Source organism: Podarcis erhardii (assembly GCF_964252035.2).
Source record: "Podarcis erhardii genome assembly, chromosome: 4".
In the NCBI taxonomy this organism is placed as follows: Eukaryota; Metazoa; Chordata; class Lepidosauria; order Squamata; family Lacertidae; genus Podarcis; species Podarcis erhardii.
This window is the reverse complement of record NC_138508.1, coordinates 54,648,254-54,661,375: the sequence shown is the minus strand read 5'-3', so window position 1 is coordinate 54,661,375 and position 13,122 is coordinate 54,648,254. Positions and strand designations below refer to the sequence as shown.

General features: G+C 41.6%; 1 protein-coding gene across 2 annotated transcripts in view; it reads left to right on the top strand.

Moving 5' to 3' along the window:
* Window positions 1–11,550, top strand: part of RUNX1 (RUNX family transcription factor 1) — a 180,190-nt gene extending 168,640 nt beyond the window's left edge. For both annotated transcript variants that reach the window (XM_081859895.1, XM_081859894.1), the window contains 2 exons: window positions 6,795–6,956; window positions 9,932–11,550. In XM_081859895.1, the coding sequence (XP_081716021.1) occupies window positions 6,795–6,956; window positions 9,932–10,428 (659 nt within the window). In that variant the 3' untranslated portion in view covers window positions 10,429–11,550. The remainder of the gene's footprint in view (window positions 1–6,794; window positions 6,957–9,931) is intronic.
* The last annotated feature ends 1,572 nt before the right edge of the window (window positions 11,551–13,122 follow it).

Here is a 13,122-nt window from a genome sequence, read left to right as displayed (position 1 = left end):
CTCCTGTGCCTAGAAAGCACGGGTCTGAGTGGTTTCCCCCTTGACTTTCTCCTTTGCCAGGGAAAACTCACTCTTTAGCTCTAAATCAGAACAGACGGCAAACCATGGGAAACGTGATGGTTGTTTGCTCCGGTTGAGTGCTAAAGAGTGGTTTTCCCTGGGAGAAAGCAGTGGGACAAGAGGAAGTAGGGATAAGCCCTGAGCTGATAAACCTATTCCATGACAAAATACAGAGTGTAGGTGTGCTTAGGATGCTGCAGGTGTAGACCCAGAGTTGCACCCAGGCCTGTAAAGCTAAGCCTTTGGGTTGCCTTAGAAAGGATCCCCATTTAGTGTAGTGGCACCTACTCTTTGGTTACTCTTTGGAGTTGGAATAATAATAATAATAATAATAATAATAATAATAATTTATTTGTACCCTTCCCCAGCCACCCTGGGCGCTTCCAACAAAGATTAAAAATACATCAAAATGTCACACATTAAAAACTTCCCTGAACAGGGCTGCCTTCAGATGTCATCTGAATGTCAGGTAGTTGTTTACCTCTTTGACATCTGATGGAAGGGTGTTCCACAGGGTGGGCGCCACTACCGAGAAGGCCCTCTGCCTGATTCCCTGTAGCTTTGCTTTTCTCAGTGAGGGAACCACCAGAAGGCCCTCAGCGCTGGACCTCAGGGTCCGAGCAGAACAATGGAGGTGGAGACACTCCTTCAGATATACTGGACAGAGGCCGTTTATATATTTTCAGATGTTTTCATTATTTTGCTGTGTGTGTTTTCCACCCTGGGCTTCTTTGGGAAGAAGGGTGGGATATTCTAATTAATTAATAATTACAGTAGTAGTATTCTATATCCTCTGATCTATCTCTCTCACTGCCACTACCCCACATTTTGGCTTCTTTCATCCCTCTCTCCCTGGTGGATAATTCCATTGGCAAAGCATAGGACTCTTAATCTCGGGGTCATGGGTTTGAGCCCCAGGTTGGGCAAAAAGATTCCTATATTGCAGGGGGGTGGACTAGATGATCCTCATGATCCCGTCCAACTCTACAGTTCTGTGATTCACAGCTGCAGGTGACTTTCCTCTGTTATTCTTAGTATGAACCAGGCAGTGGCATTTAACAACAGAAACAGCAGCCAGCTACTTTTCACTTGGGAATTGGAGGAGTTACAGAAGCATCTTTTTTTGCTTCCTGCTTCAGAACTGGCAATGTGGCTGGCTCAGAGGTTGAGGCACCATAGGGAAGGCAGCGTGAAAAGGGTGGTGGCTGGCAGAGGGCTACTTTGCCCTCGATAGAAGCCCAGTGTCCTAGTGATGCATAAATAAGAAGACATTATCTGCTAGTATTCTCCATTCAAAGAAACAGACACCAGTGAAGTTTTCATAAGCCGTAGATTGCCATGTCCCACTCCCCACAACCCTTTTGTACTTCTCATTGGGATGCATTGTGGGATGTGAAACTCCAAAGCAGGGATTTCCATGATACGTTATACTGAGGGAAAGCATCTTCCATAATGAAAGAGCTGGCGATGGAATTTTACAGTGTGCTCTGTATTTTTCCAGCTCCTTGTGTTCCAGCTCTGAAAAGGTAAGAGAATACTTGTGTTGTTGTACGCCTGCAGCACCTAGCAATGAAGTTGTCCTTTGGTAAGCCCCAACTTCTTCAAAGCCCTGAGTAATCCGGCTACTGGAAAATGACACAGCTTTTCAAAGAGAGGCATTAGGCAAGGATTCAGCCTTGATTTTGTTATTCATATGGGAGGATGGTGTGGAAAAAGAAGAGCAGCCAGCTGGAACTGGTGTTTGGAATCGGTGTCTAAGTGTAGCACCACCAAAACCCCTGTAAATGAGTTCAGATTCTGAGCGGAGGACCCCACAATTCAAAGGCATTAAAGTGCCAAGTTGATTTTGCTTGATATTTCCAATGCAACCTAACACAGAGATGACTGCTTTGGTGTGAATGCTAGTTGTGCTCATAATCACCTTTAGAAACATATATTTAAGTTCAGAAAGTTGACCAAAGATATCATTTAGCTTAGGAGGAAAAAGTAGAGAGCCAAGTAGGTTATTTTTGTTTAATAAGAAGCTAAGCCACTCACTCCAATTGGAGAGAGAAAGGTGAAATAGTAAGAGACCTAGAAGCTGGGAAAATCTGATTAGGTTGATGCCAGCAAACAATTGAGGAAAATAATGAGGTACCCACATTTTTTTCATTCCCATACTTCAAACAATTTGAAAGCAATTGACAAGTTAATAAGGAAACTTGTTTTCATAAGGCGTGTGGCAGAATGGAGTTTGGCAGACATTTTTGCTGCTTTAAATGATGAAAACAATTCTTTAATTTTCCTGGATCGTATGGTAGCAACACTTGACTCATGTTATCAAGGGATTCAAATTGACACAGATATGTGGCTAATTAATTGCTAACCACTTATATCATCTTTTCTCCCTGATCCTTTAGTTGCAAGTTCTTTTTATTTTTTTAAGTTAGCATTCAGGAGAGAGAGAGAGAGAAAGTGGACGTGAGTTTCAAATTTGTCGGCCCAAATCTCTCTGCACAAAGGTATCCGTCATCTTGCCAGTTACTGGCATATCTACAGTGCTGATTCACATCCTGCTGCTCCTTTTTTAGAAATACTTCCAGCAACAGGCTTCATCACTGTGAGATTCAGCCTCTATAAATGCCACATACCTAGACCGAGAGGGCACTGTCTGGCTCATGGCATATTGATGACCCTGTTCCAAAGGCAGCTCTCTGTGAAACAGCCTCACCAACGCTAACACCTTTTCTTTCCAAACATGACCTGTCCGCCAGTAAATCATTGCACAACGACAGAAAAAGGTGGAGGGAAGGTGTTGGTAGGCTGGCTAAAGACAACCCCTGTTGCAATCCACCGGGTAACATTTAGATTAAAATGCTACATGTTTGAAAATTTCACATGCCCCGGTGTCAGCCAAACATTTGTTGCAATCTGATGTTCTCTAGGAGATTCCTCATGGTGCGCCCTTAGCATCCTGCGTGAATCTCTGTGAGCACCATTGATGTCTCAGCCTGCTCAGCAGCAGCTGATATCTTCTTGCACCTTGAATTACAAGTTGCAGGATGGTATGGGAGGTATCCTTTGTGGAGGCAGATTAAAGCCTAATGTGGTACAGAGCAGACATACAGTGCAGGTCCTACTGTGCCGAAGGATATTGATTAGGTAGCGTTTTGGTGCCAACTGAACATTCTCTGGCACTTAGAAGATTGGGCAAGAAGCTTTCTACTGCCACCTACAGGCCAACATAAAAGGAATAAGCAGTCGACTACTTGGAAGAAAACCATCCATCCCGTTAAAACTCTGATCTTCTGCCATGCCACATGCTGATGGTTAGAAAAATACTGAGTACATGAGAGGCAGCACATAGTGGAGTTTCTTTACCTTACTCACAGAGCCCTTTTAAGTCGATTATATGAAACTATTAAATATCATGCAACATATGCACTACTTAATTATGGTTTTTTTTTAAAAAAAATAAAGAAGCCCAACACAACATTTTGGGGTCAATAAAACATGATGGGGCATGAATGGTGGTACAGTGCTTTGTATCTAACAGCTTGTTCAGCGTGAGGCTGGAGGCCGAGAACTTGTGTCTAACTAAACACAGTGCAAATTATTTGTACTCTTTAATTCTCACCCTAAAGTGTTTTATTGCAATAATTAACTGTTTACATATACTTTCTCACACTATGAAAGGCAGAAATTGATAGCGCTTGTGACTTTGAATAAGACCGAGAGACTTTTACCTAGGCTGCCGGTTGGTACAAATCTGAGGGTTTTCAAGAGGATCCCACACATTGCTGCTTTTAAACTTTTCTGAAAGCCTGCCTGACTACAAGACCAGAGCTGTCCCATTATTTTCATTGCACTTAAACTGGTGAAATTTTGTAAGATTTGTTACTTTTACATCTAATACCCCCTTGCATTTGATGAGGTTGTTGCAACAGAGCAAGACTTGATCTTCTGTTTTGACTCGGTAAAAGAAAACAGATATTGTTTTGATGCTGATGACAAAGCTTCTTAGCAGTGATTAGCTCAGCCTCCTGCCTGTTACACAGGGACTGGGCAATCAGAAAGTTCAATGGCAGTGTTGGCTAAACTGTTCCAATTCTGAACAGGGAGCATAGGTGGAAGAAGATGCTAGGAAATGATGGGCAAAAGAATCTAGGACCTAGAAACATGTGCCATGGAGAGGAAATTCTCTTATGGAACAGGACAAAGCAGCTAGCACTCAGCCAGAGAAAAGAAAGCTGAAAGAAAGACTAGGTATGCAAAGTGCATATTGTCAGGAGCTGTAAGATGGGAAGGCAGAATTTCAGCATTGTTATGGAATTTGATATTTGCACATTCCAACACAAACAGACCTGGTCTGCGTCTCCCATTGTAATGTGGGAGTCTGCACTTCCTCGCCCACCAACTTTCACACTTGGTCCAACAAAAAACCCAAATAAAATATGTTTTAAAATGTTCATGTTGAGGGGCCAACACTCAGCAAAAAATATATTTAAAAGTTGTGGGTTTTTGTGGTTTGAGAGGCAGTAATGGGATGAAATAACATATGCAAAAGTGGCACAGGCCAGAAATAGGCTGATTTGCTCATCCCTAGCTGAAGTTCCCATACTGATCTGAAATCACCAGTCAAATCTTTAGCAGTAAGCATCTGGTCTTTCATTCTCTTTGAAAGCAAAGCTCCTACTTAAAAAAAAAAAATACCACCTCTCTTGTATGCAACATTACTCTGGCATTGACTTGAGATGATTCTCAGTTGTTCTGGCCCTATCTGCTAGCAGAAGACATTTAACAAAACCAACTTGTTTACCTTAATCTGCCTCTCCTCCTGCTCCTGAATACATTTACAGTGTAGTCACAAAGCTGGATGGAGCACAAAGCCAGGACAGGCCTCTTTGATTTGGGTTGCTCAAAGGACAGGCGTTTGTCATCACTCTGAGTGGTGCAGAAGCACTAGCAAATGCAGACCACAGAGTCATCGCTCAGCTGTCATTGCAGCTTCAGCTTCTGCAAGCCAGACATCTAGAGACAGAACAGTGTTTGATATCTGTCCAAGTAGGTTCTGTTTCCACTTGATGTGATTTGTAAGGATACTACCCAAATTCCTGGATTCACAGGACTGAAATAAATTGCCAAATGTCTCATTATTAAACTATGTGATGCAGCGCCATCAATAATGGCCCTCTTACTGGTATAGCATCCCATTTAAAAAAACATGAATTATTTTATTTTATTTTTGGCATGATCCTTGTGGTTCTATTATGATTCTAGTGTGGTGGTTGTGTTATGATTGAGGGCATGCACAGCTTATTTGGGGAACTAACTGATAACTTCAAAATAATTAAGAATAAGTATAATTGTAGAGGTTAATGGAGAAAGAACACAGCTCTGATTAGTGACTTGCTACTGTCCCTGTTCTAGGATTTGGGTGGCGCTGTGGGTTAAACGACAGAGCCTAGGGCTTGCCGATCACAAGGTCAGCGGTTCAAATCCCCATGAAGGGGTGAGCTCCCGTTGCTCAGTCCCTGCTCCTGCCAACCTAGCAGTTCGAAAGCACATCAAAGTGCAAGTAGATAAATAGGTACCACTCCGGCGGGAAGGTAAACGGCGTTTCCGTGCACTGCTCTGGTTCGCCAGAAGTGGCTTAGTCATGCTGGCCACATGACCTGGAAGCTGTACACCGGCTCCCTTGGCCAATAAAGTGACATGAGTGCCACAACCCCAGAGTCATCTGCGACTGGACCTAAAAGTCAGGGGTCCCTTTACCTTTGCTGTCCCTGTTACATTTATTTCAACAGTACAGAAAGTGTAGTGCCAGAAATGCCTTCTCTTCAAACTTCCATGCATCTCTGCCCTAGTCGGGCTGACGTAAGACACTTCTTCCCTCCTCTGGTCTCTCTCAATTTGAGCTATACCTGTTACGCAGACAACTGACAACTGCACACAATTTGCAGTTGTTGGAGGAAGCAGAAGCAATGTCAGGGGCAAAGCACAACCACACTCCCAATTCAACGCAGCAGTAGCTTACACACAAGTAATGCATGCATAGAGCTGTATCTTGCCGCCTGGTCAACGTTTAGAGGTTTGTGCTTGAGTAGAGAGTTGTTTGTAGGCCTTGGTACTCATGGTAGAACACAACTTTTGGGTCTGAACCTAAACTATTTAATATGAAATGCTGAGCTACTTTGAAAAGGAACAAGTTTGCACACTGATACTTGAATCTTTGGAACCTCTGTCATGTCCCCCCTCAAGATCACCAGTGTGCAATATAAAAAAAGCTTCATAGGATCCCAAAATAGCTAAGTGTGCAAAGAATATGAATTGAAATAAACAGTTCCCCTGCAGGCTTCCTGACAAAAGGGAATACTAGATTTTTTTAAAAAAAATGGTTGTTTATACTGCATAACTTTTAAAGTCTGATTTCAGTCTTGTGTGGTGTACTCTCCCTTCCCCCCCTCCCCCACCTGAACAAAAGTGCATACTTGGCATCTTTAGACAGGGCATAGCTAAGCTGCATGGTATGAGCCTGAACTCTTGCTTTAGAAAATAAGAAGTGCCTTGCTGGACCATATCATATCTCAGCAATCAGCAAGCATATTCTTTACAAGAATCTCAACAGCCAACAAGTGCTACTTGGTCCACCAGAAACTGAGCAATATTCCACCTTTGCTTTAAGGAATAACATCTGATCATTGTACAGGACCATAAAAATAACCACTCTTAATACCTTTTCCTCCTCATGCCAGATACAAGGCAACTTCAGCCATCTCCTCCGTGGCCTTACGATCCATCCTATCAGTATCTGGGATCAATTGCAACTCCTTCGGTTCATCCAGCAACCCCAATTTCACCTGGAAGGGCAAGTGGAATGACCTCTCTCTCTGCAGAACTCTCAAGCCGACTGACAAGTAAGTTTCAGGAAGCATTTTTTTAAAGCAACAACAACCCCAACCTGCTACGCTCAGGTTTATTAAGGTGTGAGCAGGCACCGACTACTCACCTCACCACCACCTGACCCCTCCCCCTCTCCATCCCAGGTACACAACAGTGACTCACCTGAAGGGAAGTCAGGTGAGCCGTCATCCACTACAGCAGGCAGCAGGGAGCTCGTACACATAGCCTTGCTCCTTCCTCTACGTATTCTGAGAATGCAGGGAGATAAACCTCTGAGTAGGGTTTATGTCACAGACCAATATGGCAGTATATTAACCTACAGGCGTAAGTCAAAAACGCAGAAATGGAAGCAAGCTCCATTGACTTCATTGTGGCTTTCTCATAGCTCGTGTAACCAGTATACCATTGTTCTGGCTCTGCCTCAGTGAAAGCAGCTGTGAACCTTGCCAACAATGCCCAGAGATAGTGCACAAATTAAGGGTTTCTAAGGTTCAGTTTTAGGATTTGACCCTGTTCTGTTTAATCAGAATGATGTCCAGCTGCAGCCCAAGACAGATGAATGGTGAGTTTGTAACACGTTTACAGGTTATTTTCCTGAAGAGGCTTTTCCACCGAAGAAAGAAGGCTTTAAAAACCTCCTTTGGTTGCTATTTCCTTACTTTTAAGATTTTATATAGATGGGTTTTGCCCTTAAGTGAATGCAGCTGATTTTCTAATGGGTTTCTGTGCCTGAACTGTTCTTTATATACTTTAAACACCATTTTGTACACTCACATTTTTTTATAAAGGCCTCTAATCTTCATATTCCCTCAGCAAATTCACCTTCCCACAGTACAAAAAGGCCTACTGCAGTACAAAAAGGCCTACTGTTTTTCCTACTGCAGGGAAGACGAAATACAAATTTGAAAGTTATAGGACACTTTTTCAGGGTCATGGATTCAAGGAATTACCTTTATATGCTCAGTGAACAATAGGAAACAGCTGTCATAACTTTTCTACTGTGTTTTATTTAAAAAATACAAATCAAGTCAAGAAAAATCAACCTAGGAGGAGAAACATGGGCTTTTCTGCTGACATTTGGCAGCACCTCGCATAAAACATCATTCAAGTGGTTTGCAGTGATTGACTTTTAGCTGCAGTGCAAGCAGAATTTCAACAGATGAAGCTTCCCCTGCCTCCTTTCTAGAGAACAACATCACCTGTTGAATTTTTGTTTGTCACATAGTTATCTCAGGCACATGAACCTAGTGGGAGGGTGGGCAGAAGGTAGCAATCCTCCTCACAGTTGACATTTGAGGCTGAAATCTGATCTGCTGTGGAGGCATACCCAGGTGTTTGGTAGTATTGTTAAGTAGAAGGAGGCAGATGATGATTATAGCTGGCATATCCAGAATTAAGACTATAGCATGTCACAGAAATCTTCTGAGAAACCTGTGGAGGTTTGTCAGAGAGGCCCTGGCTGCTATGTTGACAGGCTTTCAGAACCTGACACTACAATATGTCTGCAGAGTCTTTTTAATCCAGTCACGGTGCAGACTGTTTTTGTTTTCTTTCTCCCACCTCCTGACGCTTTTTTTCCTGTACATGCACATTCCTTTTATGCAGACTCCACACTGTGTCTGAGGAGGTGTTGCCATGAGGAAAGGTTTCTTTATTGTTATTTTTAATGCCTCGTAATAGCTGGCAAGAAAGAGGAGCCACGATCCCTGTTAATTGGAGTCTGTCTAGAAACTCTCTTTTAAGAGGGCCATTATCTCTTTAATCTGTTTTGGGGGTGGAGGGGCTTGGCAAGTGAGTTCTTCCATCAACAGAGGAAAAGGGTTGATATCCAACCATCATTTCAAACATGGAGCATTAAAAAAAAAAAATCATTCCCAAATACTTTAGTCCTTGAATCTCTGTTGGCTGAGGCAGGCAACATAAAGTCTGAAGGGAAAGGAAGCGTTGATGTTCACGGATATTTTAAACTGTCTTGAAAGGTGCCTCCTCCTTAGGCAATCTTTCAGGGATGGCTGCAAAATGAATAAAAAGTGTGCTCACTCAAGAATACAGTGGTACCTCGAGTTAAGTACTTAATTCATTCCAGAGGTCTGTTCTTAACCTGAAACTGTTCTTAACCTGAAGCACCACTTTAGCTAATGGGGCCTCCTGCTGCCGCCGGAGCACAATTTCTGTTCTCATCCTGAAGCAAAGTTCTTAACCTGAAGCACTATTTCTGGGTTAACGGAGTCTATAACCTGAAGCGTATGTAACCTGAAGCGTATGTAACCCAAGGTACCACTGTAATGACCCCACCTTTCTTCTTGCTTTCCTGGGATCACCAAGTGGTCAGTGCAGGTCATCTTTCCTCTAAATTAGCTTTGTTTGCATTCACTGACAGCAGCACACAGCTAAATCTGATTGGCTGTAAAGCATTGTTATAACATCACATTCTCCATGTTATGTCAGATTGGTTGAGATCACATATGAAGGAGAAAGAAGTTTGAAGGGGGGGAACGCCAAAATAGGAGGAAATCAGGGAACAATGGTGACAAGCAGACATAAAAAAAGGTGAACAGTGGGAGGTTTTTTTGAATGGAGTGTTTCAGCATTGTCCCTCCACCCCCACAAAAACACCCCACTGCTTTTGCCATAAACAGCAAAACATTAACTTAATATTTGGCACACCCTGGAATCTGTCCTGCTTTTTTCTCTCACTACCTACAATAGCTTTAGTAGAATAGCTCACCTTAAGTATTTAATAGACGCAAAGGATAATACAGGTCCTACACCTTAATCAATGGGGCAAAGTGGAAATTGTGGGCAGATGGAGCTTACCCAGTGAAAATTGAGAAGTGCTGTACACACTAAAATGTGCTTTTCTATATAAGAGTCTTGACTTTCCTTTGATTTTGGTTTTATTTGGTCGCTATGTGTGTCTGAAGTGTAGTGACATCTGTCTTATGTCTTCTAACCTATAGCATTATCCCTGTCCTCTTTCCCAAACCAGGTGCTTCTGACCTAACAGCATTCAGTGATCCAAGAGTGGGAATTGACCGTCCTTTCCCTGCGATTCCTTCCATTTCTGATCCTCGCATGCACTATCCCGGAGCGTTCACCTATACTCCCACACCTGTGAGCTCAGGAATAGGAATCGGTATGTCTGCCATGACCACTGCCACAAGATATCACACTTATCTGCCCCCTCCATACCCAGGTTCTTCTCAGGCTCAAGGCAGCCCATTTCAGACCAGCTCCCCTTCCTATCATCTCTACTATGGAACGTCAGCAGGGTCATACCACCAGTTCTCTGTGATGTCTGGAGGAGATCGGTCGCCTCCACGCATCCTTCCTCCTTGCACTAATGCTTCCACAGGATCTACTCTCCTCAATCCCAACCTTCCAAACCAAAACGATGTTGTGGACACAGAAGGCAGCCATAGCAACTCCCCTACCAACATGGCAACCACAGCAAGGCTAGAAGAAGCAGTATGGCGGCCGTATTGAATCATTAGCACAGCTGTTTTGTCTGCTGAATGGCCGAGGACTCTGCCAGGTTTATATATCATTACAGAGAAGCAATCCATCCAGAAGTCAGTATTTCCAGGAATGGTGTCATGGTGTTATCCAATTGACATTGGTCACTGAGGTGGCAGTATTCCAGAAAAGTACACTCATCCAAGGACTGAACTTCTGAAGATGAGAACATTTTAAGACGATGGTACCTACTCACTCACTTTTTCTAGAGATATGGGGAAGGATAGATACTCTGTATGTTTCCAGAGCTTGAGACTTCAAAAATAGTTTTGGAGCTCCTCAAAGCTTTCAAAAGAGTGCTTTGTTTGACATCCGATTTGGAGGCTTAAAGCCTAACGCAATCTTAATGAGTTTAATCAATCATTTTGTCATGCTAGTTAAAAGGAAGTATAGGAAGATTCTCAGAGAGAAACTGTGAATGCTTCTGATTTAGCAATGCTGTGAATAAGAGTTTTTATATCCTGGAATTAATTTTTTACCCAAGTTGTATATTCCAAAGAGTATGGGAATTATGCTTATTTTAATTTTAATTTTAAGATGTAACTCGTCCTTTGCATAACATTTTTTTATTTCCTTTTTTGGCACCTTAGAAATTTGTAAAAAGATTTAATCTTTTTAAAAATGTGCTTGATTTTCTCATGCATTGTCAACTGAAGGCATGAAAAAGGCCTTTCCAGGGAGATGATTTAATTATTCCTTTAATATAAAAGAGTGACAGCCTTGGGTCCTTTTCAACTACTGAAAACGTATATGATGAGTTACTCGATATTTATGCTCTCAGCATTGATCTTTTTTTGTGTGTGATACCTTTATTATTTAAATATGCTTAAAGATAAGCACATGCATTTTGTAGCAACCAAAGTTTTAAAATATCACATATAAAATGGCTGGAATAATTATGGGTAATGTGACTTTTAATTATTTAGAAGTATTGTTTACATTTTGCTCCATTTCACTTTCATCAGGCATTTAATACCCAATGAAGTCATTTTTGTTGTCCAGTTGAGAACCCAGAATTATTTTAAACATTACTTTGATATAAGTAGTATCAAAAGTGTCTCCCTTCTTTTTTTAAAAAAAGGAAGAACATTTTGCCACAATACTCTGATCATTTTAACACAAGTTTCAGAATACGAGGAGGACACTGGAGGCAGGAACTGATCTCAGAAAGAGCATATGGAGATTCCAGGACCGCTGCGTTATACTCCACGTTGTGCTGAACTGATATCTAAATGCAACAGAAGTGAAAAGTAAAATCAAACACAGCTAGATAGACATAGCAAAGTACTTCATGCTGATAAATTATGGGCAAAATCTGACAAGCTCCTGTACATTCTACTTTGATCTGTTGGGAATTGCAAGAACTTGTTTCAGGCTGTGGTCCTAAGCACAATCATCTGGACACAATGCACTAGATACACAGACACAAATCTCTTTACTACAGATTCAACAGCCAAAGGCAACCTTAGGAGGTTGCACATTTGAGCAAAGGAATGGCCTGAGTGACTGGTAGCCCTTGTCTTCTAGCCATCTCCCTACTCACCCATCCCAAATTAATTTTTCATCCTGTAAGAGAAAAGATATGGATATCCATCTCTTTTCTGCTGTAACTGGAAAAGCAACTTCCAAGTGGAAGAAATGGTGGCAGGAGAATGGTTACACCAAACACCATTGCTTTGTTCAAACTTGCCGTCTCAAGGTTACTTTTGGTTAAAAATTATTTGTCACTGGACAGCTCATCACATCCAGTTTGGGCCTCAGTTCTCGACAAATGAATTTAGAATCTGGAACAGACTAGCATATTCAGCATCTTCCAAAGCCAAGCCCGTAGTCAGGAAAGGAAATTTAAATCAGTACAATTCAAACATGATACATGGGATAGGCCACCCTGTAGCCAATTTTTACTTTCTTCCCCATGCCCCGCAGTAATAACTTAAATGGAACATTCACTGTTGTCTAATACACCTCAAACATATCAGACATCACTGTAAATTATAAGGCACTGTTTTATGTGAGGGTTTGGTCTGAAGGCAATTGTACATTTCTTTGATTGTACATTAAATGAATACTGCTGAAGTCAACAGATTCAGAATTACCTTCTGATTAAGTAATGGACCTTTAAAAATTAGTGGAACAATTGCAGATCAACTCTTCTGAGTATTTGAAAGCAGGCCTTTAAATCAGTGTTGGGTGTTTGACAAAATTAATAAAGGATTCGGTTTAGAAAGATCCTCGGCTGCAGGCAGCAAAACAGCTGGACTTATTTAAAATATTTGTTTCTTTTTTATATTTTATATTATATATATATATTTGTAGATTTTGCTTTTGCATTATTTGTGTGTCTGATGCAGTAGCACTTTGAGATAAAATGTTACAGAGTGAAATAGCTGATGCTATCAACAAGGTCAACTTACTGCAGAAAATTATTTCAGCTGATCTCAGCCAAAGCTCGAAAGATCATACAGTGTCATTTCTCCCCTTCCCCACTTTCAGATTCATATTTTGCAGTTGCGTGTTTTGCCATTTTTCAGATGTGTGTTTTACAATTGGGGGGTTTGAGTTTCTTTTTTTAAAAGAAATGGAAGAGCCAATTCATTTCTGTGCTTCTGAAATGGGAAAAAAGGTATTTCAAAATAGTTAATTGTACAAAACTGTTACAATTAC